We start from the raw sequence: 27,227 nt of genomic DNA, 5'->3' as shown, positions 1-27,227 counted from the left end.
CAGATTCATACAGAACTTGACTGGACAGCACAGAACCCTGACCTCAACCCCATCTAACACCCTTGGGATGAACTGGAACGCCGACTCTGAGCCAGTCCTTATCACCCAGCATCAGTGTCTGACCTCACTAATGCTCTTGTGGCTGAATGGGAACAAGTCTCTGCAGCCAGGTTCCAGAATCTGTTGGGAAGAGACTAGAAGAATAAAAGCTGTAACCTCAGCAGAGCGATGTCCATGGGTTTGGATCATATGTTCAACAATAACACGAGTGAAATGTTCAGGTGTCCACATACTTTTGACCACCTGGTGCATGCAGCTTTACTGTGTGTCTTATTTAAGAATTTATTCACTACTGCACATGTGAAAATGAGAGACTGAATATAAAAATGGACGTTAGGCTCCGGATCTGAAAAGTGACGCCAATGCGGAAGTGCCCTGAACCTGCACTCTATCCAATTTAAGTCTCTACTTCTCACTTAATTCATTGCCTCAGTAAACGTTTTCCTCACGGGTTAATGTTCCCAATCTCTACTTTAAAGTCTTCTTCAATAAAACATGTTCTTTTTTAAAATTACGTCCCATGTAGAGGAAAATAGACGACAGCAGGGCATGTTTTAGGGCGGGGCTAGCGTGTGATTGACAGACTGTACTACACACCTGCCACCTCCCACTCCTCCTTAGCTCCACCTTCTCGTCCAAATATGGTTTCTTCTGGTTTCAAAAAACCAAGATGGCGGCAGCCAATTTAAAAACTGGAGCCTTCGAAACGGCGGCTGACGTCACGGTCGGTTGGCAGTTGGAATAAAATGGAGTTAAAAGTCTGTTGTGGCGGCACATGGAGCTGTGTAAAGTTTGATAAAGTTTACAAAGTGAAAAGATTTGGGAATTTGTCGTTAGAAAACGGTGAGTTTGCCTCCTCTGTAGTTCGCTGCTAATTTCTGCTTGAGGCTACATTAGATGCTACTAGCATAACACACCTGAACCTCCACCGAACCGTCGGCTGCTCAGGTAATGTAGGCGCCAGGTTTGGATAAAGAAGGAGAGTGTAAGGAAAATAAAATGATATGTCTGGATCTGCTGCATCAATTTAGATCTTTTTTCCCTCATAACTGTTAATTGTGAGTGTGACGGTGTTATTAGAGTTTAATGCTAAATTTATATATATATATATATATATATATATATATATATATATATATATATATATATATATATATATATATATATATATATATATTATGTGTGTGTGTGTGTGTGTGTGTGTGTGTGTGTCACTGTCTTGGCAGCAGATATGTAGAGATGTAATCTTCCATGACAAACATGTAATTATATCTGAATAGAGGTATTTATCATTAGGAATATGATGAAAATCATGTGAGAAATTGTTCATAGGTCAGATAACCAGATGTGAAATTCTAATAACAAATGTAAACTAAACATCTGACAAAATGTGTGTGTGTGTGTGTGTGTGTGTGTGTGTAGGTGATAGCCCCGGAGGAGATCATTGACCCCAGTGTAGATGAACAGTCGGTGATGACTTACCTGTCTCAGTTCCCTAAAGCCAAACTGAAACCTGGAGCTCCACTCAAACCCAAACTGAACCCCAAGAAGGCCCGCGCATATGGACCAGGTACACACACACACACACACACACACACACACACACACACACACACACACCATAAAACTTAAGATTAAGCTCAGATTTACTTCATGAGAAGATTTGGATGTGCAGCAGAAAATGACAGATAAAGCACAACAAACAAAAATGAAAAACGGTGAACATACATTTTTTATCTAGGTTTTAAGGTACTTTCTAAAAGGCATCTGTTTGCTGACTGAATAATACAGGAGCTTCTGTTTTGGTGTGTTGTTCCCACTGTGTGTGGGCAAATGGGAACACTGGAAATGCTGGTCTGTCTGACAATGTGAGGAAGTGAGCAGCTGTTAGTCTAAACAATGGTCTACACTCATGTCACGCACGCACACACACACACACACACACACACACACACACACACACACACACACACACACACTAGTGTGATTAGTGAGGTCGTTACTCAACCTAGACTATAACCCTGAGGAGGAAATACCTGGAATGGTTACATGTACAGAGTTAACAGAACACACACATAGACACACAAAGCATCTGATAAACCTTGAAACTCATAGATGAATCACTAAATTATATGAACATACTAAAATTGACAATAAGTACAAACAAGATATATAAAATGTTACATGGAGGACATGCAGTGGATCTGGTAGTTGCTGCTAAGATTTATTTAAGTGAGAAACAAAGACAGAATGAAACGTCTGTGTATAACAAGGAACGAAAAAATGTCCCACATGAAATCACATCTTACTTCATGACAACAAATTCTCTATTCTGTCATGATGGGAATACACGACATGACGACATGTTACAGAGGAAAGTTTTAAGAAGTTCTTCTCCTAGATGATAAAAAGTAGGACATTTTTAGATTGAATGTGAGGAAAAATTCATGTTTTCATATTTTGGGTGCTCCATAAGAAAATGGACTCATGTTTTCATTCATCCGTTCACACTGGGAACAAAGCTGTTGCTGTCAGTCTAACAGTGTTTTCTGAGGCCACCTGTTTCAGTCTGCGGTCAGGGATCAGAGTCTGTATCTACTCCACATCTATGGATGTAAGGTTTTATTTGGATTTAATTTGCAGCTCATTGAAACCGTCTTTGTTTCTGTTTACTGCCTTGCTCTGCAGGTATTGAGCCGACGGGGAACAGGGTGCTGCGTCCTGCTGTGTTCACGGTGGACACGTTCAGCGCCGGTCAGGGTCAGGTCACCATCTACCTGGATCACCCAGACGGCACCAGAGAGGAGGTACGCACCAAATCCTCCTCCTCCTCCTCTTTCTCCTCCTCTGTTTTTCTGACTTGATTAGAGAGTACAGTGTCTTCCCATCTGTTTACTGACCTGCTGTGATTTTTATCTGGTTTGTATCCTATTTGATAAATCATTGTCTCAAACTGGCATCTGATGATTGAGAAAAAAAAAAACAAAACATCTGTCTGTGTCTTTGTTGATCAGCTGAAGCCGGAGCCTAACGAGGGCAAGAAGACATACAGCGTCACCTACGTTCCTCAAGTCATGGGAGCTCACAAGGTGAACTTATGTTTGTCTCTTAACGTGTAACATATAAAAGAATGAAATTATGCACTTCGAGAAAATTATGTTGTTTCCACTGAGGATTTTCAAATATATCCTGTAGCAGAGGAAGGGTCATAATGTTTTTATCCTTTGAAACTTCCATACCAGGGGCCAGATGGGTAAAACTCTGTGTAGATTCATGATCTAAACTATTTGTGCGCACAAAACCAGAAATATACGTACACATCCTTTCTGTGAGAGTTATACAGGTGTGCGTACACAAGACTCCGTTTTTTATAAATCTCACATATTGAGAAATCGGGTGCACGACATGAGCCTCATTCAGTGGCTCTGTTTGCAAACAAAAACACTCTCTGCCACAAGTTATCAGTCATGGCACAGAAAAGAACTACAAAAAAGAAACACAACTTCACTGATTGTTGGTCGGATTACAAATCAGTGAACTTCAGTACAACAACTCCACCTGTTTCCTGTTTTATTCTAAACTTCATCTGTCAGGACTGGAGACATCTTCATCAGGCTCCAGACAGATGTCCGTAATTGTGATAAGTAAATATTAAAATCGTCTGGAAACAGTTTACAGAATGACTCACAATAAATAATGAGCATATAATATAAAACAATGCTAAAGGAAACATTGAGCACATAAACACAATTATTTTTGTTTATGAATTGTCTGCTTTTGCTGTATAAACAGCATAACTTCGGATGATAATAATGAATGAAGCTCTGTGAAATTGTCTGTTTTGTTTTATGTTAAATTCTGTGTCTCTTTATTTTGCATTTTTACTTCACTGTAACTGACTTGGCTCGCTCTGGAAAACCGTTTGTTCCCATGGTCATTCATAAGACTGTGTGAGGTGATCACAGCCTCATCGCACATTCTGTGTTCATGAATATTAGTTCATGTGCAGGCGAAGGCAGGTGCATGGTTTTTGTGTGCACGCATCGTTTATACATCTGTCCCCTGGACTCTGAAACCACGTTCCACACTACACTGAGTTTAAATCCCACACCCCGAAGTCCACAACAACTCTCTTGAGATTGAACAAAATAGAGATTTTAATAATAATAATTAATAATTGATTGATTTTAAGTAATTGTTCAAAGGCTTCATTATATTACTGTGCAGTGAAAACCATTTTTCTGACGTTTATACTTTCAGAGTTGTTGTTGTAGTTTTTTTTACTTTTTCCAGTATGAGACTCTGGGTAACTGTTTTTGTTTCCTAGGTGACCGTGTTGTTTGCAGGCCAGCAGATTCCCAAGAGTCCGTTTGAGGTGAATGTGGACAAAGCGCTGGGCGACGCCTCCAAAGTCACGGTCAAAGGCCCGGGAATCGAGCCTGTGGGCAACATTGCAAACAAACCCACCTACTTTGACATCTACACTGCAGGTCAGAGACGTCATGGAGTAGCCTGCAGTCGTTTCTCAGCCCTGAGGAAAAATGTGATGTTACAACCACAGACTGTAATAAACCATCTGTGAGAGTGGGGCTGCAGACTGTGGTGTGGTTGTGTGAAAGCCTCAAAACACCCACCGCTGTTGTTTTCTGTGTAAACTACACAACAGAGGAGTCAGTGTTGGACGACTCATTAAAAAGTTATTGTGTTACTTTACTCATTTAAAGTAATTTGCTACAATTAGAAGTGAAATAGGCTGTTTGTCAATAAGCATCTTTTGAATGTAGGTGTTCTGCTTTCACTGAGTTCATCATTTCAACAGCTCTTCTCTGTTCCTCATGAGCCCAACTGAAGTTGAACCCCCGCACTAACGGGGTCGTTTCCTCTTCTTTACGTCTCCTCTGTAGGAGCCGGCACAGGAGACGTGACCGCCATGATCAGAGACCCTCAGGGCCGCCAGAACAGTGTGGAGGTGATGATGGAGGATAAGGGCGACAGCATGTACCGCTGCACCTACCGGCCCATCCAGGCTGGACCGCACACAGTTACTGTCACCTTTGGAGGGGTGGGGGTCCCCAAGAGCCCTTTCAGCGTAGACGTGGGGCCCGGTGAGTCACATCAGTAAATTGTTCAAATGGACTCATAAATTTGGTAATTACGACCCCATGTGAACTCATCATATTGATCTCATCATCCCTCTGGCTTTTCCAGCCTGCATGCCAGGGGCGTGCAGGGCGACGGGGCGGGGTCTCCAGCCGTCGGGTATGAGGGTGAAACAGGTCGGTGACTTCAAGGTGGACACCAGGAACGCTGGCAGCGGAGACCTGAAGGTGGTCGTCAAAGGACCCAGTACGTACAGTTCACACTGATGAGGTTTTAGTGAGACTGTAACTTCTGGGTTCTGTACCAGAAGCAAGAAAACAAAATCCCATTGACTCATGGGAGCTGTAGTTTTTTGTATGATAATAATAGTCTTTGTTCTTTGTGAAAACATGAAGCATTCAGTTTAACAAATGCTGCAGTGGAAGCTGATTTGTCCTATGAAAAAGTAAATAAACCTGAGGATGATTCTTCACCTGAGAGACAGATTAAAGTTGTTAATGAGAGATCACAGTGAGTTACTGAAGCCGCTGGAGCAGAGACTAGTCTGCACCTGACGTCAGGACAAAAAAAAAAAAATCAGTGGATCATCTCCAGACTGCACAGAGCTCAGGGTCCAGGCTCATCACTCCTGTAGTCGGAGATCCTCGACCATGAATATTAAACTATTTTTACAACATTATTATTTAACTCACTTATTTATTTTTATATATATATATATATATATATATATATATATATATATATATATATATATATATATTTTGTTTGTTTTGTTTTGTTTATTTTCGTTTTGTTTTTTTTCAGTTCAGGTTCTCTTGTCTGTCACATGACTCTCATCTTCTGGATTTGTGTCAAATGTCAAAACATTTTTCTAAATGAGATTTAATTTCTTATTACTCTGTTTGATGTGTGTGTGTGCGCGTGTGTGCGTGCAGAAGGCATTGAGGAGCCGGTGAAGCAGATCTCCAGTCAGGACGGTGTGTTCTCCTATGAGTATTATCCCAATGGTCCTGGCAAATACACCGTCTCCATCACCTGGGGGGGTCAGCACATCCCGAAGAGGTAAGTCGTAAACTCTGTGTGTGTGTGTGTGTGTGTGTGTGTGTGTGTGTGTGTGTGTGTGTGTGTGTGTGTGTGTGTGTGTGTGTTTTAAGGCATTACCTCAGCACATGACCTCATCTGATCTGCACGGTTGGATCCACAAGGGGATGAGGAGTTGTATTCTGGGCTTTCTCTGTGTCACTTCTATGTAGAGCAGATTGTTGTGGGTTGTTCTGCAGATATTAGAAACAGTGTTGGTGCAGGGAGTTCCCCAATTTCAGAGCAGCCAGATGAGAAGAAGAGAAGCCGACTAAAGGGTTTTTGGCGTTGAGACAAATTCGTATGTTGATGTAATTTTTTATGCACCAGTGGGAAGAACAAATCACAGATCTGAATTTGTCTTGTAATGTAGAGAAAATGTGTATATACTAAATGAAACAAACATTTCACGGAACAACAGTCAATTGTGTCTGTATGTGGTTCAGTTATAATCCAGACCAGAATCATGAACAGACACCATCGCGGGTCATACAGGGTCTGAAAGTTCCCACAGTGAAGAAACAGGCTTCAAATCTTTGGGGGCTTTGAGAAGCTCGGTCCTGGTCCTGGTTCTCAGCTCACCAGGGTAACATAACACACAGGAAACACTTTTCTCTTTGTATTAATCCTCTGAGCAATGAGAGAAATTCAATAAAGTCAAACTGAGCTGAGAACTTTACTGTGCTTTTGTGTGAGGAAATATAAAATCATAATGACTCTGCAGCCATTGTGCACGTTTTCTGTTCTTCAAGGGAGGATAAAACCATTCTAGGACATAAACAGTTAATTAATTTAAACAGTTCTAATAACCACAACCTTAAATAGCTGATGCTCACCCATGGGAGTGTCTGTCAGTCATTGACAGTGATTTCTGATGTTCCGCACTATACACATGCATGTAAATATACCAAATAGTCGCATCTATTTACAAGATTATTTAAAAAAATAACAAACTATTGAATGAAAATATATGAACTATTGGTATCTTCTGTCTGCCATAGAGAGATTTCTTAGAGCGTAACATGTCACGGGAGCTCTTCATCCTCATCATCCTCATCATCCAGTCATATACTGAATGGACATATACAGTCAGATACAGTTTATTTACACTGTGTTAAATGTTAGGACTCTCATGGGTCCATATGTGGTGATGTTGAATGTCCAAACTGTTTCTGTCTCACAGCAACAGTTAGTCCAACCAGTGCTCCATCATTTAGCATTAATTTAAATCAGGACAACTGAAGTGACTTTAATGGTTGAAATCGCAGACTGGGTGAAACGATGAGTCACAGCTTCAGCTCAGGCTGGTTCAGACCTGCAGAGCAGAGAGGGAGGTCTGTCCTGGTGTTGGAAGTGAGGAGATAATAAACAATTTTTAGTGCTCCTTCACACACACACATTGCACCGATATGTTGCTAAAGTAATTAGCCTTGCTCGCTGTTGCCATGGGTTTTCAGTGGCGGAGCTAACGAGCTGTTAACGCAGAGTTATGCTCATTCTGCGTGGATGATGTAATGCTCTGGAAACACACCTCTGTTGGTCGAAAGGCAAAGGGCTGAGGGTTGAGACCTGGTTTAGGGTCGACGTTAGAGTCAGGTTTGTGTTAGGGTCGGGGTTAGGCTTTTATTTCTGAGGTCTGAGATTAGGGTAAAGGATCAGGGAATCATTTCTGTCAACAAGTGTCCTCACAAAGATACAAGTTCAACGTGTGGGTATAATGAAGACAGTAAATCCCAACAGACAGTTTTATTTGTTGTGAAGCAAGTTTCCATCTGAGCGTGGTTGAAGAATCAATCACACACTTTAACTTTCGTTATACACACACACACACACACACACACACACACACACACATACATACACACACACATATTTAACAGCCAGTAACTGTTGAAGATTGGATTACAGTTCTGTGAAACACTGTAATGCTGTTTTTTTTCGGTGTGTGTGTGTGTGTGTGTGTTGACAGCCTCATGGGTGAGCTCATGCTGTGTGGTGTTGCTTACCTCCCCTACACACACACACACGCACACGTTATATCGTTACCACAACAGCAGCCACAGAGCAGCAGACTGTGTGATTTAACTTGTTTTGACACTTCTGTTCTCTCATTCTCTTTTTCAGTCCATTCGAAGTGGCGGTGGGCCCAGAGGCGGGGCCTCAGCAGATCAGGGCCTGGGGTCCCGGCCTGGAGGGAGGCATTGTGGGTAAACCTGCTGCCTTTGTAGTGGAGTCCATTGGCACTGATGTCGGAGTGCTGGGTGAGTCTTTATCTTCCTGCTGTTGAATCAGGTGGCGACTCGTCTGCTGTCAGACTTTCATCAGACTGATCTCAGTCATCAGAGTAAAATCTCATCAGTTTGATGGTTTTGGATCAGGAGCTTCAGTATGTGGGTCAAGCAGCTGTTACTTCACTGTGCCCAGACCAGGCTATATATCTATCAGCTTCACATCTCAGGCTGCTTATCTCATTTTCAGGCTGTATCTGATGGTTGTGAGCAGGGAGGAGTTTGGGGATGGTGATATTAAATTTAGATGTTAGGATTACTGTGGCCAAAAATATCTCACTGTTCGACCGAACGAACAGTGAGGGACTGTGGTCCAGTTATATTGGGCCTGACTCTCTGTGCACAACCTCCACTTTACTACTGACCACAAATACCACTGATGGGGCTGAAACTGACTCATGAGGAAGAACGTAATGTGCACGAACTTGAGGCAGTGAGCTCTCAAGTCTCTCTCTTAACGTTATGACTCATTAACTCGCTGCACTTCAGTGGGTCGACCTGCTCATGTTAGCGGAGAATGTCATGGCCACGATTTCAAACGGATTCATATTTGATGACTCCAATAGTTCTTCCTCCAGACTAATCTGATCTGCTGTGTCTTCAGGTTTCGCCATCGAGGGCCCCTCCCAGGCTAAGATCGAGTGCGAGGACCAGAACGACGGGTCGTGTGATGTGCGCTACTGGCCAACAGAACCCGGCGAATACGCCATCCATGTGACCTGTGACGAGGAGGACATCGAACACAGCCCCTTCATGGCCCACATCGTCCCTGACAACGACGACAGTGACCCCGACAAGGTGAGTGACTCCACCTCGAACCTGTGCTCAGGCAGGTGACTGACGATGGTTGTGGTTAGATCAAACATTAACAATAATAAATAATTATTCCTGGTTTTGTGGTTGTAGGTTCAGGCTTTCGGGCCGGGGCTTGAGAAGAGCGGCTGCCTGGTCAACCAGCCTGCTGAGTTCACTGTCAACGCTAAGAATGCTGGGAAAGGACCTCTGAAGATCACGGCTCAGGTGAGACATAATGCTCACATTCACATCTTGCAGAGCGTCGTGTGTGTCTGCAGCTTTGTGCGTCATACAAAGAAGATGTGAGAGATGTTTGTAACAACACAAACGATTATATACAGAGCTGCAAGTAAGAGGGTTTTCAGTATCAGTTAATCTGCTGGTTTTTTCTTCTTTTATTAATGGATAAACCAATTAATCTGCCATCATTATATTTCTCGTTATGTTTCAAAACTACTTTTTGAACTGCAAGATTTAAACTCGATTTATAATCTGTGTCCCCACATTTATCAAAAATCTGACAGTGTACCGACAAGTGTGTAAATATAACCAGTGGACAAACCAGTGATTGTTTGTTGTTTTTACTTAATAAATTGGTTACAGGATCAATCAGTCAAGATAATAATTAAAAATTTGTGATTAATTTTTAAATTTCCTCTAACGTTATTTTAACTCCACATACCTGCAGCCTCCAGATGTTTGGACTTTATATTTCACCTTTTTGTCTGTGTGTGTCTGTCAGGACGCAGAGGGACTTCCTGTGGAGGTGAAGGTGAGGAGTAAAGGAGACGGCCTGTACTCCTGCTCCTACACGCCCACCTCCCCTCTGAAACACACCGTGGCCGTTGCCTGGGGAGGAGTCAGCGTCCCCAACAGCCCCTTCAGGGTAAGCCTCCAATCACAGCACCCTGTTACAGCAGGAAGTGATATCCCGCCCAAATCTGGGGACCTGGTTGAGGCGCAAAGTACTAAAGTTGTTCAAACAGAAACTTTAGTTAAAACTGAAAGTGTGAAAGTTTTCTGCTCAGAGCCGACTGTGTCAGAGAAGAGTTTTCAGACGGTGCAGTCAAAATGTTCTGGTGCAAGCAGCAAAACTAAGAAGCCTCTGATTATCATCACCACATATACTGAGGAGAGGTACAGCTTCTAGGTCAGTTACACAGAGAGAAGCACAAATTGATCTTTTTGAAAATGAAAACAAAATGCGATGTGAAATCTGTGCTGGTGGGAAAACGAACAAAAATGTTAAATTTGAGGAAAACAAAGCAAAAAAATAAATGATTTTAAGAATCATTTAATCAAAAATTTGGGATAACACTAGATACTTAACCAAGAGTCTGTTTATTCACGAGAAAACACTTCATGCTTCAGTCTTTCATCGGTCAGGCCTGAGCAGATGAAAGACTTAAAACACCATGACATGGTTTTATAATCAGGGACGCAGTGAAACTGACTCCAGCTCCTGCACTTTACACACAGACGTTAGACTGATGTCCACGTTCATCTCACTGTCGAAAAAGAGAGACACTAAGGTTGAACTGTTAGCTGGTTAGCTGGTTAGCCAGTAAATGTCAGCATCAACAGGCTAACTAATTAGCATCAACCAGATACCACCTAGCTTGTTAATCAGATGTGTAGCTTGTCCAGTGTGACATCACAGAGGGAGGTGTCATGTGACAAGAGGCCATTAGTTTTTGTTTGTTGACACTTACACATCAATAACATTTATTATTGATCAACAACACAAGTGCATCTTATATGTTTCTAATGTTTTGTATTTTTATTCATTTCATCTTTTTATATGTTGTAGTTGCTCATTAACGACACTAACTGTAACGTCTGTGTTCACTGTAACAACCTTCAGTCTGAACCTCACTCAGAACCTCACTGATCAGATCATTTCTTACACTTAATATTTTAATTAAAGTTGTTTATTGTGGACTGAAGATGATTTAATCACCATGTCTGTCTCTAACCAGTCTGTCCTGTACTGTCACCACTGTCCATGCACTGTCATCCACTTTGCTTTGTATGTTTTAACACGTTTTGGTTGATCTACACTAGAACTTCACTGATCTGAACCTTTCTGAGACAAACTTCAAACCTGTGAGGAGCTTTTGTAATTTAGATTGAATCTTATCAACAATGAGCAAAGACCTGAATGGGGACATATGATTAAAACTGGAGATAGTGGGCACCAGTAAAACCACTTAAACTATCAATATTTATTATAAACTTAAATATAGAGAAGTTTTTTCTGGGTCCTGATCCTGATCCAAATCTTTCTAATAGATGATATCAGTCAATCCTGAGTCTGGTCCTTAATACTTATATTTACATAAATATGTATCTCACCCACTGAAATAACAGCTGTAGCCGACTGAACTGCCACACCTTATTTTTCATGAGCTGCTTGATCCAAACACTGGAGATGCTGGTTAAAAAAAATAAGTTATAAACTTAAATAGTTGATCTGAATAACTGTGAAAATGTGACGTGATGGGACATGATAACGGTGATCTAATGGCTGTAAAAGAAACTGAGTGACACTCCGTGTTCTGCCAAAGTGGACAATAATTTTACTCTTTTGAGCCAAGTTTTGCTGCGTCAAGAGAGCTCAGTGATAATCAGCGCTCAATGTTATACCAGTTTGACAACAAGTAAATATCATACAACAGAAAACACACTGCAGGAAAATAAAATACATGCAAATTTATGATCATATTCACCAGTTTGATGAGACGCGTGTAGCATGGAAAAACCTGCTTAATACAGAAAATACAATTTTCTTTATTTGCATGTTTTGCAGATGCAGTGCGTTGAGCTCTCATAGCTTTTGACATTTTTGTTAATAAGACAGATGAGTGACAACAGTACCTCAGTGGGTATCTATATCTAACTCAATTATCAGAACTTGCTGGTGGGAAGTCAGATGGGGATCATGTCCTTGTTTCTGCACTAGCTCCTCCTGGTTGATCGGGCGCCTGCACAGAGGTGTCATTAACACTGAGTGCAAACATTTGGATCTAGTCATAATTTAGGTTCTTGGACTCCAGAAGTTATGTTGAACATTGTCTGGAAATGTGAGAGGTTCAGATAAGTGAAGCTCTGCTGTCGTCTTAACAGCACGTGATTTTTATTTTTGTGAAGTAATTTTTGCTCCTGGTACATGAAAACCTTTTCACTCTGTATTTTATGAAGTAAAAACATCCACCTGTAGCCTGGAGAAACATGTCAAACATGAATGTAGGACTCTCATGTTCTTTGGTCAGAGGTCGAGTGACCTTTGACCTCTGAGCTATTTTTAACATCCTCAGTTACTCAGTTAGACTGAAAGATGTTCCATCGTTTTTATTTTGATAGAAAAAAACTAAACGGAGTGAAAAGGTTTTAATTTTCCAGATGCACTGACCGCTCCTGACTGTAACCACCTTCAGCGTTGTGTTTTTTAATCACAGTCTGGGAGATTTATTTGCTTTGTCATCATTGCTGTTATTTTTGTGACTTTATTTATCAGCTATCTTCTCTTGGTTGTTTTAAGACTTTTATAGTTTCACCCACAGGGTGAATAAGTCTCACGAGAAACTGCCAGTGGGCCTCAGATATGTTTAGGGACATGTCTGTGTGCTGTTCAGGAATTTATGACGATGCCAACAGGAGTTGACAAAGACATTCCTTTCTTTGTGTTATAAGACGACAGAGGTACAAAGTCCAGAGGCTGAACGATGGAAGAACTTGTGCAATCATAGGAAAATAACAGACAAAATTTACTGCCTGAATCTTTACGTCTGGACACTCCCTCATAATAGTCTGTGTCTATGCAACATAACAAAATGTGTTTCCTCTGGATCTTATGGCTAAAGACGAGCTTTGTACAGGTCCACAAATCATTTCATCTGCTCCAGGGAGGTTTGTACTTGTCTGAAAAGTATTATTTCAGGTTTAGAGCTGATGTCACTGTGATGACTCAGCAGGCTTGTTGTGAGCTGCAGCAGCCTGCAGGCTGCCTGGCACCAGCTGCACCTTTCTCCAGCTTTAATGTTGAAAGAGAAGATGGTTAGAAAGTAAACGGTCACACCCAGATCTCAGCTCTGCTGGGAACATGCAGCTGCAGCAGCGACACCTTTTTATTAAAAACTGTAAAGTAGCCGGTGTGGATGAGAGGCTCATGGTGGATCCGACCTGACTTGACTCTGACTGTCACTAATATCCACTGCGGTTTTTAAGTTGTTGTACGATTGTATATAAAAAAACTGAAAAACTGAATCCTTACCTGTTTGACTGCAAGAAATGTTAAAGTTAACAGCATTCAGAGTTGGTTTTAAGAAGAAACATTGAAGTCAATCTCCCTCTGGCAAAAAGAGCAAAAAGTAATTGTTCTTTGTAGCCAAACAGCCTCAGTCACACCAGCACGTATTACAGTAAATTTCAAAGTAAAATCAGTCTGTTCTGTTAGTTTATGGAAGAAAATCTGCCCAGAGTTCAACATTGACATGAATTTACTGTGTTAATCTGCTCTGCTAGACTTAAACTGTCCCTTTAAAAAGACATGTTCTGCAGACAGTTGTGAGACAAGAGTGGACAGTACAAATACATTTTTTGTAGTTGTCAGTCCACAAATCAACATCATCCATGGAGGTTTGATTCCTCTGCTGCGTTGGCTCTGAGGGTTTACATGAGATCTGTTTGGAGTTAGACCGACAGGTCCCGTTTTCATTTTTTAACTTCAAGACAGCTGAGATAGAAACTGGCTGAGAAGCAGTTTGATCTGTGTAATATGTCAAAATCACAGGGAAACTTAGAAGCTTTTAGAAGAAAGAATTTTTATTCCTGAATTTGTTTCCAAGGCTGATTTAGTTCATGATACTTAGTGCATGCAGTTTTTTTAATGCTGGCATTTTTTTTTCTGTCTAACAACCGTGAATGTTTGTAACTAACATGTTGATTGAAACTCACATTAATCATCAGTTGTACTAAAATCCTTCCAATTATATTCACTTTAATCACCTTAACTGGAAAGATTGGTTTCAAAATAAATTGTGACATTTCATTTAAATGTTTTACTGTGTTGTTTGGTTCATTTTCCTTAGTTAGATGACTTGCATAACCTTATTGTTTTATTTTCATTTTAGTTATTGATTTTTTTTCCTTTTCAATAATTGGATAATGTATTTCACATATTTACAGTTTGAGTGTAATGTTATATTTTCCTTCATAGGAGTAAACAGAAATAAGGATTTTATTGTTACATTAAAAATAGAAATAGCACTGAAACATATTCCAAGATCTGCAAAAATGAAAATGCAGAAGTAGATACTATTTAAAAATCCACATGAAGCTTGACTCTAAACACATCACACTGACCATAAATATCATTTACACAAAACACTGTGTAGCTCTGTGTGAAGTAAGTGATTATTGTATATTACTGTGCTGTAATTTAAACAATACTTAAAATTTTATCTGTGTCATTCTAACCATTATTCATTATTATCTGTTCATTATTTTAAACTGACCACTCAGTTTAAACTTAGTTTAGAGGTAAAACTGTCACAGAGGGAGTGTAGAAGTGACTCTCCTGTCTCTACATATTCACACACAGAATGCTCTTGAGCTCTAGTTTGACAATCACTTATTAGTTCTTGTTTTGTAGAATTTGTTAAAATAATGTAGCTTATCTTCTTAGAAGAGACTGGTGGAAACTAGAAAGAATCTGTTTGAGCATCATTGTGGTATCATTGGCTTCTCACTTCTGATGTACACATCGTGTCCATTTAACATTTAGGAAGGATTGTGAATAGTCCAATGTTAGATATGTTAACTACCACAGGCCTGGTACTTAAGGCACTGAGAACTAGTGGCCCCAGGATGGAGCCCTGTGGTACTCTATGTTTAGTGTTCATCCTTTGTAATGATAAAAATACCAAAAAACTGTTTTGTTGTATTAAAACTGGAGGATCTGAATGGAGAATCATCCTTAAATAACCTTTTAAAATTAAAATGTCATTTCCTGTCCACGCTCTCAGGTGAATGTAGGAAAAGGCAGCCACCCCAACAAGGTGAAGGTGTTTGGTCCTGGAGTGGAGAGAACCGGCCTGAAGGCCAACGAGCCAACACACTTTACCGTGGACTGTTCAGGAGCTGGAGACGGTAACACATTCTCTCTCTCTCTCTCTCTCTCTCTCTCTCTCTCTCTCTCTCTCTCTCTCTCTCTCTCTCTCTCTCTCTCTCTCTCTCTCTCTCTCTCTCTCTCTCTCTCTCTCTCTCTCTCTCTCTCTCTCTCACACACACACATACACACACACAGGGTAACAATCAAGGCAGGAAATCCCCGCAGACTTTTATTTGGTGTGACAGCAGTTTCCATCTGTGTCAGAGCAGCACATAAAAAAGAACCACACACTGAACAACACTGCTATCAATACACAAACACTCACCTTGATATTGTCTGGGACTGATTACAACACACACACACATTCTCTCTCCCTGGTATGTCCTGGCAATGATCCCAAGACAGAAACATCCTGGCAGGAAATTCATCACTCTGACCTTCCTGCGCAGAGCAACACACACACAGACACACATTTCATTATCTACCTGCACAAACCATGTACAAGAATATATTCACTAGTCACTTTATTAGGAACACTGTACTTATACTGGGCAGGGCCTTGCTTTGGACTCACTGCCATGCTCATGAAACCAGTTTTTCTTTGTGACATGCATCATTATCAGGCAGGAAGTAAAATGGTAAACTGTGGGGTGCACATGGTCGACAACAAAACTCAGACTGAACACACTAAACTAAGGTGGTGAACATGGTAAACATTACACCTGCAGAAGCAAAGAACTGCAGTTATAACGAACTTTACAGTTTCAACCCATAATCAGCTGATAGTGTAATGAAGTGATCGTACACATTATATAATTTACCAATACCAAAGGACGAGTTAGTGTTGCTGTAACCTACTTATTCCACCGTCTCCACCTTGGTGTGGTTGCTGCTTTGAATCGCCTCCAGTCAGACGTGTTTCATGTGATTGTACTCAACAGAGGAACCTGAGTGTTGGTGTTTCTGTTGGTACCAAAAACGTAATGAGGTTTGAAGCTCTAGTGGCAGAACGAATGAAGATGTCCACTGAAACTTCTCATATTACTGCTGCAGAATGACCCACTTCTCCACTTCAATGGGCCCCAGGGCATCGACATGTAGAGGGCCCTCCCTTCTCTGCAGGAGGGACACACCCCCACTGTAGGAGTTTTGTGCCTCTTCGTAGTCATTTTATGTCACTTTGTGGTCATTTTGTCTTTTTGTGTCTCTTTCTGGTTGTTTTCATCACTTGGTGGTTATTCTGCATCCAAGGCCCCTTCAACAATCAGGCCGCTTTAACTTGAGGTGATGCCAGTTTTAAAAAGAGACCAGCAAAAGCTCAGTTTACTTCCTTCACACTTGTGACAATTGAATGAGCTTGAAGGGAGCAGGACAAGACGAGAGAGATGACTGGCAGTGGTTTCCCTCCCACTGAGAATCTGACCTGGTTCCGTTGACGGAGGTGGTTTCTGGTCTCATTCCTCTCATACTGATTTCCTCTGCTGTGATTGACGGCTCAGTTATGCTGCAGGGAATGCAGATTGTGCTGAATGGTTGGTTCATTGTTTACACTGGAGCTCATCAGAGTAGAATCCCAGGGGCAAAGTGCTGCTGACAAGAATAAATTAAATGAATAAATTAAACAGCAGGAAACAAAAACAATCTAGCGCCACCTTGTGTCTTTACACTGACACGGTCTTCACACCAACACCAACATGGTTGTAGTTTCTCAGTACAAAGTGAAAAAATATTTACTGTCCTCTACCTCATAACTGTAGTGATCTAACTAACACTTGTTATGTTGATTCAGGTGATGTCAGCGTGGGCATCAAGTGTGACGCCAACATGGTCGGTGACAAAGAGGCTGACGTGGAATTTGACATCATCCCCAACGCCAATGACACATTCACTGTCAAATACATCCCTCCTGCTGCTGGAAGACTCACCGTTAAAGTCCTGTTCACTGACAAAGTACAGTCACACACACACACACACACACACACACACACACACACACATATATACACACTAACACACAGCTGAGAGTTTTTAATTTCAGATGTTAATGTTGTTGGGACAAATAAACATGTACAGTTGTTCTGGTGAATTTCAGTGTGTATGTTTTCACACAGGAAGTTCCACAGAGCCCCTTCACTGTCAAAGTTGATCCTTCCCACGATGCATCAAAGGTTAAAGCAGAGGGTCCTGGACTGGCGCGCACTGGTGAGACACACACACACACACACACAATCATGATGGTTCAATGACCCTGACCACTTTTCTGTAACAGTTGCACTATAAGTCTTTCTCTCTCCTTCTACCTGTCCAGGTATAGAGAGCGGTAAGCCGACTCATTTCACAGTGTTGACTAAAGGAGCTGGTAAAGCACCGCTGGATGTTTCCTTCTCCTCCAACGTCAAAGACTTTGACATCATCGACAACTATGACTACTCTCAGACTGTCAAATACACACCTGTACAACAGGTATGTCAAACACGTACCTGTACAATAGATATACCAAAACCCAGTGAACGCAGCACTGTCACTTAAACAGCCAGTCTGTCGCCTCCTGTCTTCTTACCAAGCACGTTTAAAAAGGAGTTGACCTGTGTGCTGGATGTGTCTGCAGGGGGAGATGACGATCCTGGTGAAGTTCGGAGGAGATCCCATCGCCAAGAGCCCGTTCACGGTGGGGGTTGCTGCCCCGCTCGACCTCAACAAGGTCATCGTGGACAACCTGGATGGAAGTGAGAAATCTTATGTCTGTCTCTGCTTTCACTTAGCTTTGCATCCAACTGTAAAGTGACCTGTTAGCAAACATTTGAATTGTAAAAAGATTTCCAGGACACCGGCCGTCTGACAAATTCTTTACATCATTTACAAAATAAATATTTAGTATTGATGGAGGCCTCTGTAGGACTTTGGAGGGTCTCATTTGCACATTATTGTTAAATTGAGCAATATAAATTTCAGGAGTGGAGGTTGATCAGGAGCAGCAGTTTATGGTTAACACCAAGGGTGCAGGAGGTCAAGGTCACCTGGAGGTGGCGGTGGTGAGTGTCAGCTGCTCTTTTAGTTTCCTTCTTTTTTCTCAGATCAAAATCAGCTGATTTTGTTCATATAGAAATTCACCAGGCTTCACAAGTTTTTGTGTGTTTGTAGCTGAGTCCCAGTCAGCGCGCACTGCCCTGTAAAGTGGAGCCTCAGCCCAGTAAAGCTGATGTCAGTTTGGTCCGTTACACCCCCACAGAGGAGGGGGTGTACGCTGTCAACGTGTCCTACGACGGACACCCCATCCCTGGGAGCCCCTTCCCTGTGGAGGCCCAGCTGCCTCCAGACCCAAGCAAGGTAACATCAGCATTTGATCCTTACGGTGGTGGTGGATAAAGAGAAAACATTTTGTTAATGTTTCTACCGTATTTATCTCAAAGTTTTACTCTACTTTTTTGTAAATTCTTTCTTTTTCATTTTATTGGGTGACAAAAAGTAGTTTTAGAAAAGGAGAAAAGATTTCTTCATTTTGCGATTTTCATTTATTTCCATGCATAGATGTTAAACAAAGTAAATGTTTTATATCCGGAGTTTCTCACCGGGACTAATTCTTGAAGACCAGCATGAAAATTGAAAAAGACTAAACAGAACAAAATAGTAAATTATAATGTTTATGGTGCAATTCTTGTGCAATTCCTTCTCTGGTGGTAGCTCCATTCACATCTGCAGGAGACACACATGCAGATTAATATTAATTCTATGTATTAATTATTTATTCTAATTATTAATATAGGCTGTGCAAACCTGACTGAAACAGTTTTATTTCCACAAAACTGTGTCATAGTTTTAGTTTTATTTGTTTGTTGTCAGTCCAGGATTTTAGCTCTGTGCCTGGAAGCAGAAGGAAAAGGGCCAAGAAAACCAGATGAAGTAAAGCATGTCAGTGAATAACACCTGGGCAATAAATAAATGAAAATAACAACAAAAAAGGGATTTTGACAAATGAAATGGCTGCATGGTCCCATTATCATTGCCTCCTCCTCTCCTCTCAAGGTGAAGGCGTTTGGTCCTGGTCTGAAGGGAGGTTTGGTGGGGAACCCAGCAGAGTTCACCATCGACACCAAGGGTGCCGGCACCGGAGGTCTGGGGCTGACGGTGGAGGGGCCAACCGAGGCCAAGATCGAGTGTTCGGACAACGGTGATGGGACCTGCTCCGTCTCTTACCTGCCCACCGAGCCTGGAGACTACCTGGTTAACATCCTGTTTGAGGAGGTCCACATCCCAGGCTCACCGTTCAGAGCTGACATCCAGATGCCCTTTGACCCCTCCAAGGTGGTGGCGTCAGGGTCAGGCCTGAAGAGAGCCAAGGTGAGGGTCGGGAGAAAAGATAAAGCTTAAGATTAATGGCACCTGACTGGAGAATTAGTGCGACCAACTATACATACATTGATTCACATTTTTCGCCGATTTTGAAATTCGCTAAAATTTACCCCCGGACGGAAAATTGACTTGTGAAAGAAAACTGTGAAATGGAAATTGTCAACAGGGAAAATTCCTCTGACTCTTTCCACTGGTCGGCTGTTTTTCATTCCAAACATGATCTATTCTCAGACTTTCTGCCAGGGTTAATGAGGAAATGTCTGTTGTATAATTTAAAACGTCTGAAGTGTGATGCAGCTTGTTGTGTCTGTGCAGGTTGGAGAGACAAGCGTGGTGAATGTGGACTGTTCTCGGGCTGGACCGGGCCAACTCAGCCTGGAGGCTGTACCAGACTCCTCCCCCTCCAGCCCGACTGGCTCTGCACCAGGCTCAGGTAACACTACACTGTTTTCATTCACAACCAGTAACCAGTAATGGTGGTTCTGTGTGTTTTAGCCCATTAACTATAAATCACGAGAACATATTTTCATTTTTAGTCCAAGTCATCTTTCAGTTTCTAGATGTATTTTCCTCTCCTCCAGGCAACCAAAGGTTTCAGTTAATTTCTATGAAAATCAAACCTTGGTGCAGACAGAATCAGTCATCATGTCTGTTTTTAAAGAAATAGTTCAACATTTGGGAAATGAGGTTATTCCTCCTCAGGCAGCGACGTAGAGATGATTGATACCACCTGCATGTTTGTCCTTTAAATATATGGCTGCAGTCAGTGAGACTGGAAACAGGCGGCAGGTAAAATCAGCACCTCCAAAGCTGTCGAATTAACACCTTATCTTGTTGAATTAATTTGTACAGAAACCAAAGTGTAGAAAAGACAAATGTAGTTACTCCCATGTGTCGGACCAGGCTTAGTAACTTCCTGATGAATTAAGTGAACAAGATCTAATGTGTTAATAGTGACCTTCAGATGTACTGGTTGGTATAAAATCGGTGTGAACAGTGAAGTGCAGGTAAAATGACATGTATTGCTGCTGTTGTCCATCGTGATTTCTCTTTAATTGTTGAAGCTTCATGCTGCAGCCAGTGTTTCTGGTTGGGGTCTGTTCAGATCCACATCAGGTCTGATTATCCCCCTGGTCCCTTTGAGATTAGTGTTGTTGAGTTTCTCCAGTTGTGAAGAGTCTTCGATTTATACGAACAGCTCACATTTTCTACGTTCACAGTTTTCAGTTCTGTGATAAACTTAAAACTAGACGTGCTGTTCTAGGTGTGAAAGCTAAGACGGAGGTGGTGGACAACAAAGACGGGACCTACACAGTGACCTACATCCCTCTGACCTCTGGCATGTACACCCTGCTGCTGAAGTATGGAGGAAAGACTGTCCCTGGTTTCCCCGCTAAGGTGATGGTGGATCCTGCTGTCGACACCTCGAAGATCAAAGTGTTTGGACCTGGAGTGGAGGGACAAGGTGCAGTATGGTCCATCTGAGTAACTCAGTTTGCAAAGGACTTATTTTGTGCTGTTGAATGAAGAACACATAACATTTGATAATAATATTAACACTTAAACATCTAATCAACAGATGTTTACAATAACAGACTGAAACCAAAGTGTTAGCTAACCAGCATTGTTGAACATTGAAGCTGTATAAAAATGTTAAAGGGACAAGAGTAAATGTGGTAGACAACAATATCTATATGAAGAAATGAATTAAATATTGATAAGGTCACTCAATATTAAAATACAGTTTCTAGCTGGCTGCTAAAGCTCAGAGTGTAACTTCAATTCCTACTGTTACAGTAAATTCACTAATTCATGAATATGAGAACGAGATGACCTTGATCACTCCTCCAGAGCCACAGAAAACATCACACACCTGTTTCCACAGGCTGAACACAGTCGTACTAACCATGACTAGTGAACTGAGCTTCCTGTGCACAGTTGGTGGAGAACCCCTTTAAACACATCCTCCTCCCTTCTTCTCCTTCAGCTGTTTTCAGAGAAGCAACCACAGAGTTCACGGTGGACGCCCGTCCTCTGACCCGGCGAGGAGGAGACCACGTGAAGGCAGAGGTCAGGAACCCGTCCGGAGCACTGACAGACTGTCAGGTTACCGACAAGGCTGACGGGACCTACAGCGTCGAGTACACACCTTTTGAGAACGGTAATACACCTGCACCTGTGTGTTCAAGCTTCAGCATTAAAACCCTCTAACTAACAACACTGTTGTGGTGTCAGTCTCATCAGCTGCTGCCTGTCTGCCTGTCTGTCTGTCTGTCTGTCTGTCTGTCTGTCTGTCTGTCTGACTGACTGTGTATTTCAGGCGTCCACAGTGTGCAGGTTCTGTATGACGACACTCCGGTTCCTAAGAGCCCGTTCAGTGTTTCTGTGTCAGAGGGATGTGACCCCAGCAGGGTGGTGGCTACTGGCCCCGGGCTCCAACAAGCCCTGACTGACAAGCCCAACAACTTCAACATCATCACCAGGTACTGGTGGTGGGCGGTTAGGAGAGGGGAGGAGACTGTTTGGAGTAAAGATGGAGTTTAATAGTATTTCATCAAATCTGAATCCAGCCCTAAATCCGATTCTCAATTTTCTTTATGTGGTTATTGTGGTGGTGAATCAACACATCTGGGAGATTTGGGGAGTGAAACCATGAAGTTGCAGAAGTTAAAGAAAAACAGTGTAAATAATAATAATTAAAATGATATTTGATGAGGGAAGATTTGATAAAGGATTTGCTTCAACAACTTGGGACTGGATCCACAGTGAAGTCATCAGTTGTGACTCGTCTCTTGTTTAGAAAAAGACCTGTTACTGATCAGTGTCTCTAACTCAGGTCAAGCTATTTCTGATTCTGGGTGCACTGATCCTTTAACAGAGGGGCAGGGATCGGTGGTCTTGGCATCACTGTGGAGGGTCCATCAGAGTCAAAGATGTCCTGTAAAGACAACAAAGATGGCAGCTGCAGCGTGGAATACGTTCCTCTCACCCCCGGCCTCTATGACGTCAACATCACCTATGGAGGAGAGCACATCCCCGGTGAGGGTCTTTTTTGAGTCATGTTATGTTTGATTTATTTGATTGTCAGGATTTTTTTCCACTGGTCAACAGTGAAATATCTTAAAGGAAAATTCTGGTGTTATTCTATATTTTCTTATTATCTCATGAAAAGACAAGACCAACCAGCTGTTACTTCATCTCTGAATACTTTTGAACTACTCTAACATCTGTTGTTCTCAGCCTCAAGTCAGTTTGTTCCTACTAAAGATGGAAATCTAGTTTCATTATTTAAACATGAAGAAATAATTAATCTGTTGGGGACAATTTCAGTAGCAGAATTTGGTGTTTTAGTGAATATTTCCAGCATTAGGATGGTGTGAGTGGGATTGATTAAAAATAAAAAATACAGTGTGTTGGTTATGAAGGATAATGTCACCCATTTTAACAGTGTGTCACTGATGTGTTTTTGGAAACAGTGCAGCTCTATGACACAGAGGAATAAGATGATATATTAGGCTTCAGATACACACACAAGATTTATTAGTAGATTAAGTCATTGTTGGTTTTGGTCTTTTAATGGGGAAAAAATTGAGGATATAACCTTTAAATTTAAATAGATTGTCATTAAGATTGGTACAAATATTAACGACTCCCTGAAGATAAATTCTAATCAATCTGAGAAGCTTTTGCTGGGATATAATTAACTTCTCATCAGTATGATGAAAAGGAGGGTACAGCAAAAAAAAAAAAAGAGGGCCAGCTTTCTCTTAGCTTTCTGTTGTTGATTCCTTTCCAACCCTTTGTTGGCTTTGCTCTTGTTTCCGCCCATAAACAACCACTGAAGTTAAAAGATGCGGTAAATGTTTTCCAGTTAATGCTAAAAAGATGTTGCTGATGTTATTGGCTGATAAAAGACGTGCCAAGTGTTTCAGTTTAATGCTTTTAAGATGTGGTCGAAGTTACTGGATGAAGTTAAAAAGCCGCAGCTCAGTTTAATTGACTTTGTGCAGGAAAATCTCAGCGTGTTTCCTCGTTCGACACCTTTCATAGACAGCTGTGGGTTGTGGTTCTGCTCTGTGAAGGTGTCAGCAGCACCTACAGAGAGCTGCAGGATGGAGAGGTGTCGCACCAGGATAAACTTAGTGGAGATAGAGTGAGTAGCCTGTGATAAGGCTGTACAGACTGATTTAAAGGCTGAATTTGTGATATTTTTCAGCAGTGAATGTGTATTTTCACTATCAATTAATCAGCCAGTTATTTTCTTGATTATTTGATTCATAGTTTGACCTTTAAAATGTCGCTCACAACAGTAACTGGTCAGTTTCTTTAAAAATAAAGCAAAACATCATACATGAATGTGACAGTTAAACAAGTCAAAGTTGAAATCAGCAGCGTCACCACTTCCTCCAGCTCCTGTAATGAGGAAAGTTTTTCACTGATGCACCAAGAGGGGCTCCCTCCAGTGTTAGTTGTTGGTTAATGCAGCATGAACTTATAAATATTAACATCTAAAGAAACATCTAAAGTAGATCTGTTCCTTTTTGATCCTTAATTTTTTTTTTTTACATAAACCAACCTCTTCTGTTCATGTTCTTTACAGGAAGTCCATTCAAGGTCCCAGTGAAAGATGTGGTGGACTCCAGTAAAGTCAAGGTGTCTGGTCCAGGTGTGGGGTCAGGGGTCAGAGCCAATATCCCACAGTCCTTCATGGTTGACTGCAGGAAGGCAGGTGTGGCCCCTCTGGCCGTGGCCGTCACAGGTCCCAAAGGCGTCGCTGAGCCTGTGGAGGTGACAGACAACGGGGACGGGACTCACACTGTGTCCTACACCCCGTCTGTGGAGGGGCCGCACTCTGTGGCTGTCAAGTACGCAGAGGAGGACGTCCCCCGCAGGTACACAGCGTCATTTAACAGGAAGACAAGTCAGGAGCCTGTTGATGAGTTTAAAGATGAAATTAGATCTTTCAATCTTATTTTTCTTCGGGCTTTCTTGTTTGTCCTTTGAGACTGACATGGGGAAAAAAATCAGACCTAAAATATAGTGAGCTGTTTTTAATCTGTCGTCCCTGGACAGATGTTACAAAGAAGAAATTTACAAAAGCCACTGAAAACATTTATAAGCATGAAAGTCACAGGTCACAGGTCATACAGGTCACAGTTAAACTACATTGTTGGGCACTAATGAAAAATTGCGACACAGAAACATCGTAGGAGAAAAGCACTGAAAATGTGAATACTAATATTAATAGAAAAACATTGTGCTGCATTATTACAAACAAAATGAAACATACAATGCAGAAGCACAGTGTTAACAGACATAAACATCCAGGGTTACAGGTGCTTCTGTCTGTAGGAGAAAAAGTTCTGGTTTCTCTCTCCAGAAAAATTCCACCTCCTGTAGGCTGGTCCTGTTTGGTGGCTGCAGCGGTTGTGGGGTGTGGGTGCCTTGCTCAGGGGCATGTCAGCAGTTGTCCCTAAAATTAATGTGTGTTTTAACCTGTGTCTGTGGTCTCTCAGTCCCTTCAAGTTTCGGGTCCTGCCCACTCATGATGCCAGCAAAGTACGAGCCAGCGGACCCGGGCTGACCAGCGGCGTCCCCGCCAGCTTCCCTGTTGAGTTCAACATCGATGCCAAGGACGCTGGCCAGGGCCAACTGAGCGTGCTCATCACTGTCAGTAACACACACAAACACACTCATGTATACACACAAATAAAAGAAGATATCACAGTGAAACTATATGTCTTCAGTTAATTTACACTACAGACAATCAGGATGAGAAATTTATAGATAGAACATAAATAAAAAGTTTGGATCAGACAGGACCTCCTCTCCATGGAGACACAAGAGGCAAAACCTTTTTTTCCTCTTCCCTGCCCCTACCACAGGACCAGGACGGAAAACCTAAGCAGCCCAGTATCCATGACAACGGTGACGGTACATACAGGGTGTCTTACATCCCAGACCGCACGGGCCGGTACACCATCGTCATAAAGTACGGCGGTGATGACATCCCTGCCTCACCCTACAGAGTCCGTGCCACGGCAACTGGAGACGCCAGCAAATGCACCGTCACCGGTAAATGACCGCAGATGACACGTCTCACAGAACAGAAATAAAACACTGAGGGGCCAAAACCTAATAACATCTCCTCTCAGGTCCAGGTGTGGGACCCACGGTGGCCATAGGCGAGGAGCTGGGCCTGGTGGTCAACGCTAAGGGTGCTGGGAAGGGGAAGGTGAGCTGTGTGGTGGTTCAGCCTGACGGCAGCGAGGTGGAGGCAGAGGTGTTGGAGAACGAGGACGGCACCTTTGACATCTTCTACACCGCTCCGGCGCCTGGGAACTACGTCATCTATGTGCGCTTCGGAGGAGAAAACATCCCGCGCAGTCCCTTCAAAGTCATGGTGAGGGAGGGACGCAGAATTGTTAATTGTGCAGTAAACTGTGATTTAAGGGATCAAAACTGGGTTTTTATAAGAAGAGGTGGTCGTCTGTTACAGCTTTGAACTTTGCCTTCATTAAAGTTTGAGGATTAAAAACGGGTTTGTATTTTAAGGACCATACCTGTGTCTTCGCTCTCTGGTAATGGTTCATTTCCATGTTTTCATGAAAAATACTGTCTCTTGAAAGTTGCTCCTTCACAGAACAGGACACCACTACAGACGCACTCTTTAAAACAGATTCTCCTCAGTACACTTGTGCACAAGCATCTTGTTGCAGCATCTTGGAGAACCTGTGGATTTAGTCTGTCTCAGTGTCTCTGTCTCTTCATGTGATCCCAGACTGACTGAGATCAGGACTCTGGGGGTCAGACCATCTGTTGCAGGACAGCTTGTCCCTCTTGTCTCTGAGGATAGTTCTTTATGACTCTGGCTGGATGTTTGGAATCGTCCTGCTGCAGAGTGAATCTGGATGGCTGTGGAGAAACCTCCACACATATGTACAAACAAATGGGGAGTGTATCTGTGTGTGTGTGTGTGTGTGTGTGTGTGTGTGTGTGTGTGTGTGTGTGTGTGTGTGTGTGTGTGTGTGTGTATGACGTCAGATGTTAACCCTTAATGTTGTGTCTTCAGGCCACTGATGAGGTACCCGTGATGCAAGATCAGACGTCCCTACAGAAACAGGCCGCTCCCCCTGGAGCTGGCTTTCAGCCCTGGGTACCCCTAAAACACACACACACACACAGAATGCAAAGCAAACACAACCCACACACCCGTAAATGTAGACACAATACAATATACAAGTGCTGTAAACACATACTCTATATAAATAAAGCTTAACAAAAGTACAGGTATGTCACACAGTAAAACATGAATTAAATCACACACACACACACTCAGATACACACACACATGCACACATTTTTAAACATAAACACACAAAATCACAAAGCAGTGTCCACAACACTCTTAAACATTCACTAGCACACACCCTGTGTATACA

At 42.1% G+C, this 27,227-nt stretch overlaps 1 protein-coding gene across 3 annotated transcripts in view; it reads left to right on the top strand.

Annotated features, from left to right (window-relative positions):
- flnbl (filamin B, like) overlaps nt 1-27,227 on the top strand; it is a 69,582-nt gene that overhangs the window by 27,148 nt on the left and 15,207 nt on the right. The window contains exons 1-30 of one of the 3 annotated variants that reach the window (XM_071494556.1): nt 658-1,008; nt 1,483-1,630; nt 2,749-2,867; nt 3,075-3,149; nt 4,388-4,550; nt 4,965-5,165; nt 5,269-5,406; nt 6,096-6,222; nt 8,365-8,501; nt 9,133-9,326; nt 9,435-9,548; nt 10,066-10,209; nt 15,350-15,473; nt 17,225-17,385; nt 17,547-17,637; nt 17,744-17,898; nt 18,044-18,161; nt 18,388-18,467; nt 18,577-18,762; nt 19,459-19,773; nt 20,101-20,218; nt 21,050-21,250; nt 21,773-21,946; nt 22,106-22,268; nt 22,664-22,824; nt 24,386-24,677; nt 25,302-25,455; nt 25,671-25,860; nt 25,941-26,188; nt 26,858-26,941. In XM_071494556.1, coding sequence (XP_071350657.1) covers nt 1,534-1,630; nt 2,749-2,867; nt 3,075-3,149; nt 4,388-4,550; nt 4,965-5,165; nt 5,269-5,406; nt 6,096-6,222; nt 8,365-8,501; nt 9,133-9,326; nt 9,435-9,548; nt 10,066-10,209; nt 15,350-15,473; nt 17,225-17,385; nt 17,547-17,637; nt 17,744-17,898; nt 18,044-18,161; nt 18,388-18,467; nt 18,577-18,762; nt 19,459-19,773; nt 20,101-20,218; nt 21,050-21,250; nt 21,773-21,946; nt 22,106-22,268; nt 22,664-22,824; nt 24,386-24,677; nt 25,302-25,455; nt 25,671-25,860; nt 25,941-26,188; nt 26,858-26,941 — 4,524 coding nt within the window. In that variant the 5' untranslated portion in view covers nt 658-1,008; nt 1,483-1,533. Of the gene's footprint in view, nt 1-657; nt 1,009-1,482; nt 1,631-2,748; nt 2,868-3,074; nt 3,150-4,387; nt 4,551-4,964; nt 5,166-5,268; nt 5,407-6,095; nt 6,223-8,364; nt 8,502-9,132; nt 9,327-9,434; nt 9,549-10,065; nt 10,210-15,349; nt 15,474-17,224; nt 17,386-17,546; nt 17,638-17,743; nt 17,899-18,043; nt 18,162-18,387; nt 18,468-18,576; nt 18,763-19,458; nt 19,774-20,100; nt 20,219-21,049; nt 21,251-21,772; nt 21,947-22,105; nt 22,269-22,663; nt 22,825-24,385; nt 24,678-25,301; nt 25,456-25,670; nt 25,861-25,940; nt 26,189-26,857; nt 26,942-27,227 lie in introns of those variants that run through there. The other 2 variants (XM_071494555.1, XM_071494558.1) reach the window with 2 other exon arrangements.

Source organism: Trachinotus anak, unplaced genomic scaffold, assembly GCF_046630095.1.
Source record: "Trachinotus anak isolate AG129_WGS33_773 ecotype Australia unplaced genomic scaffold, CSIRO_AGI_Tana_v1 ptg000013l, whole genome shotgun sequence".
Lineage (NCBI taxonomy): Eukaryota > Metazoa > Chordata > Actinopteri > Carangiformes > Carangidae > Trachinotus > Trachinotus anak.
Note: the sequence above shows the minus strand (reverse complement) of the source record. Positions and strands in the feature narration are given on the sequence as shown.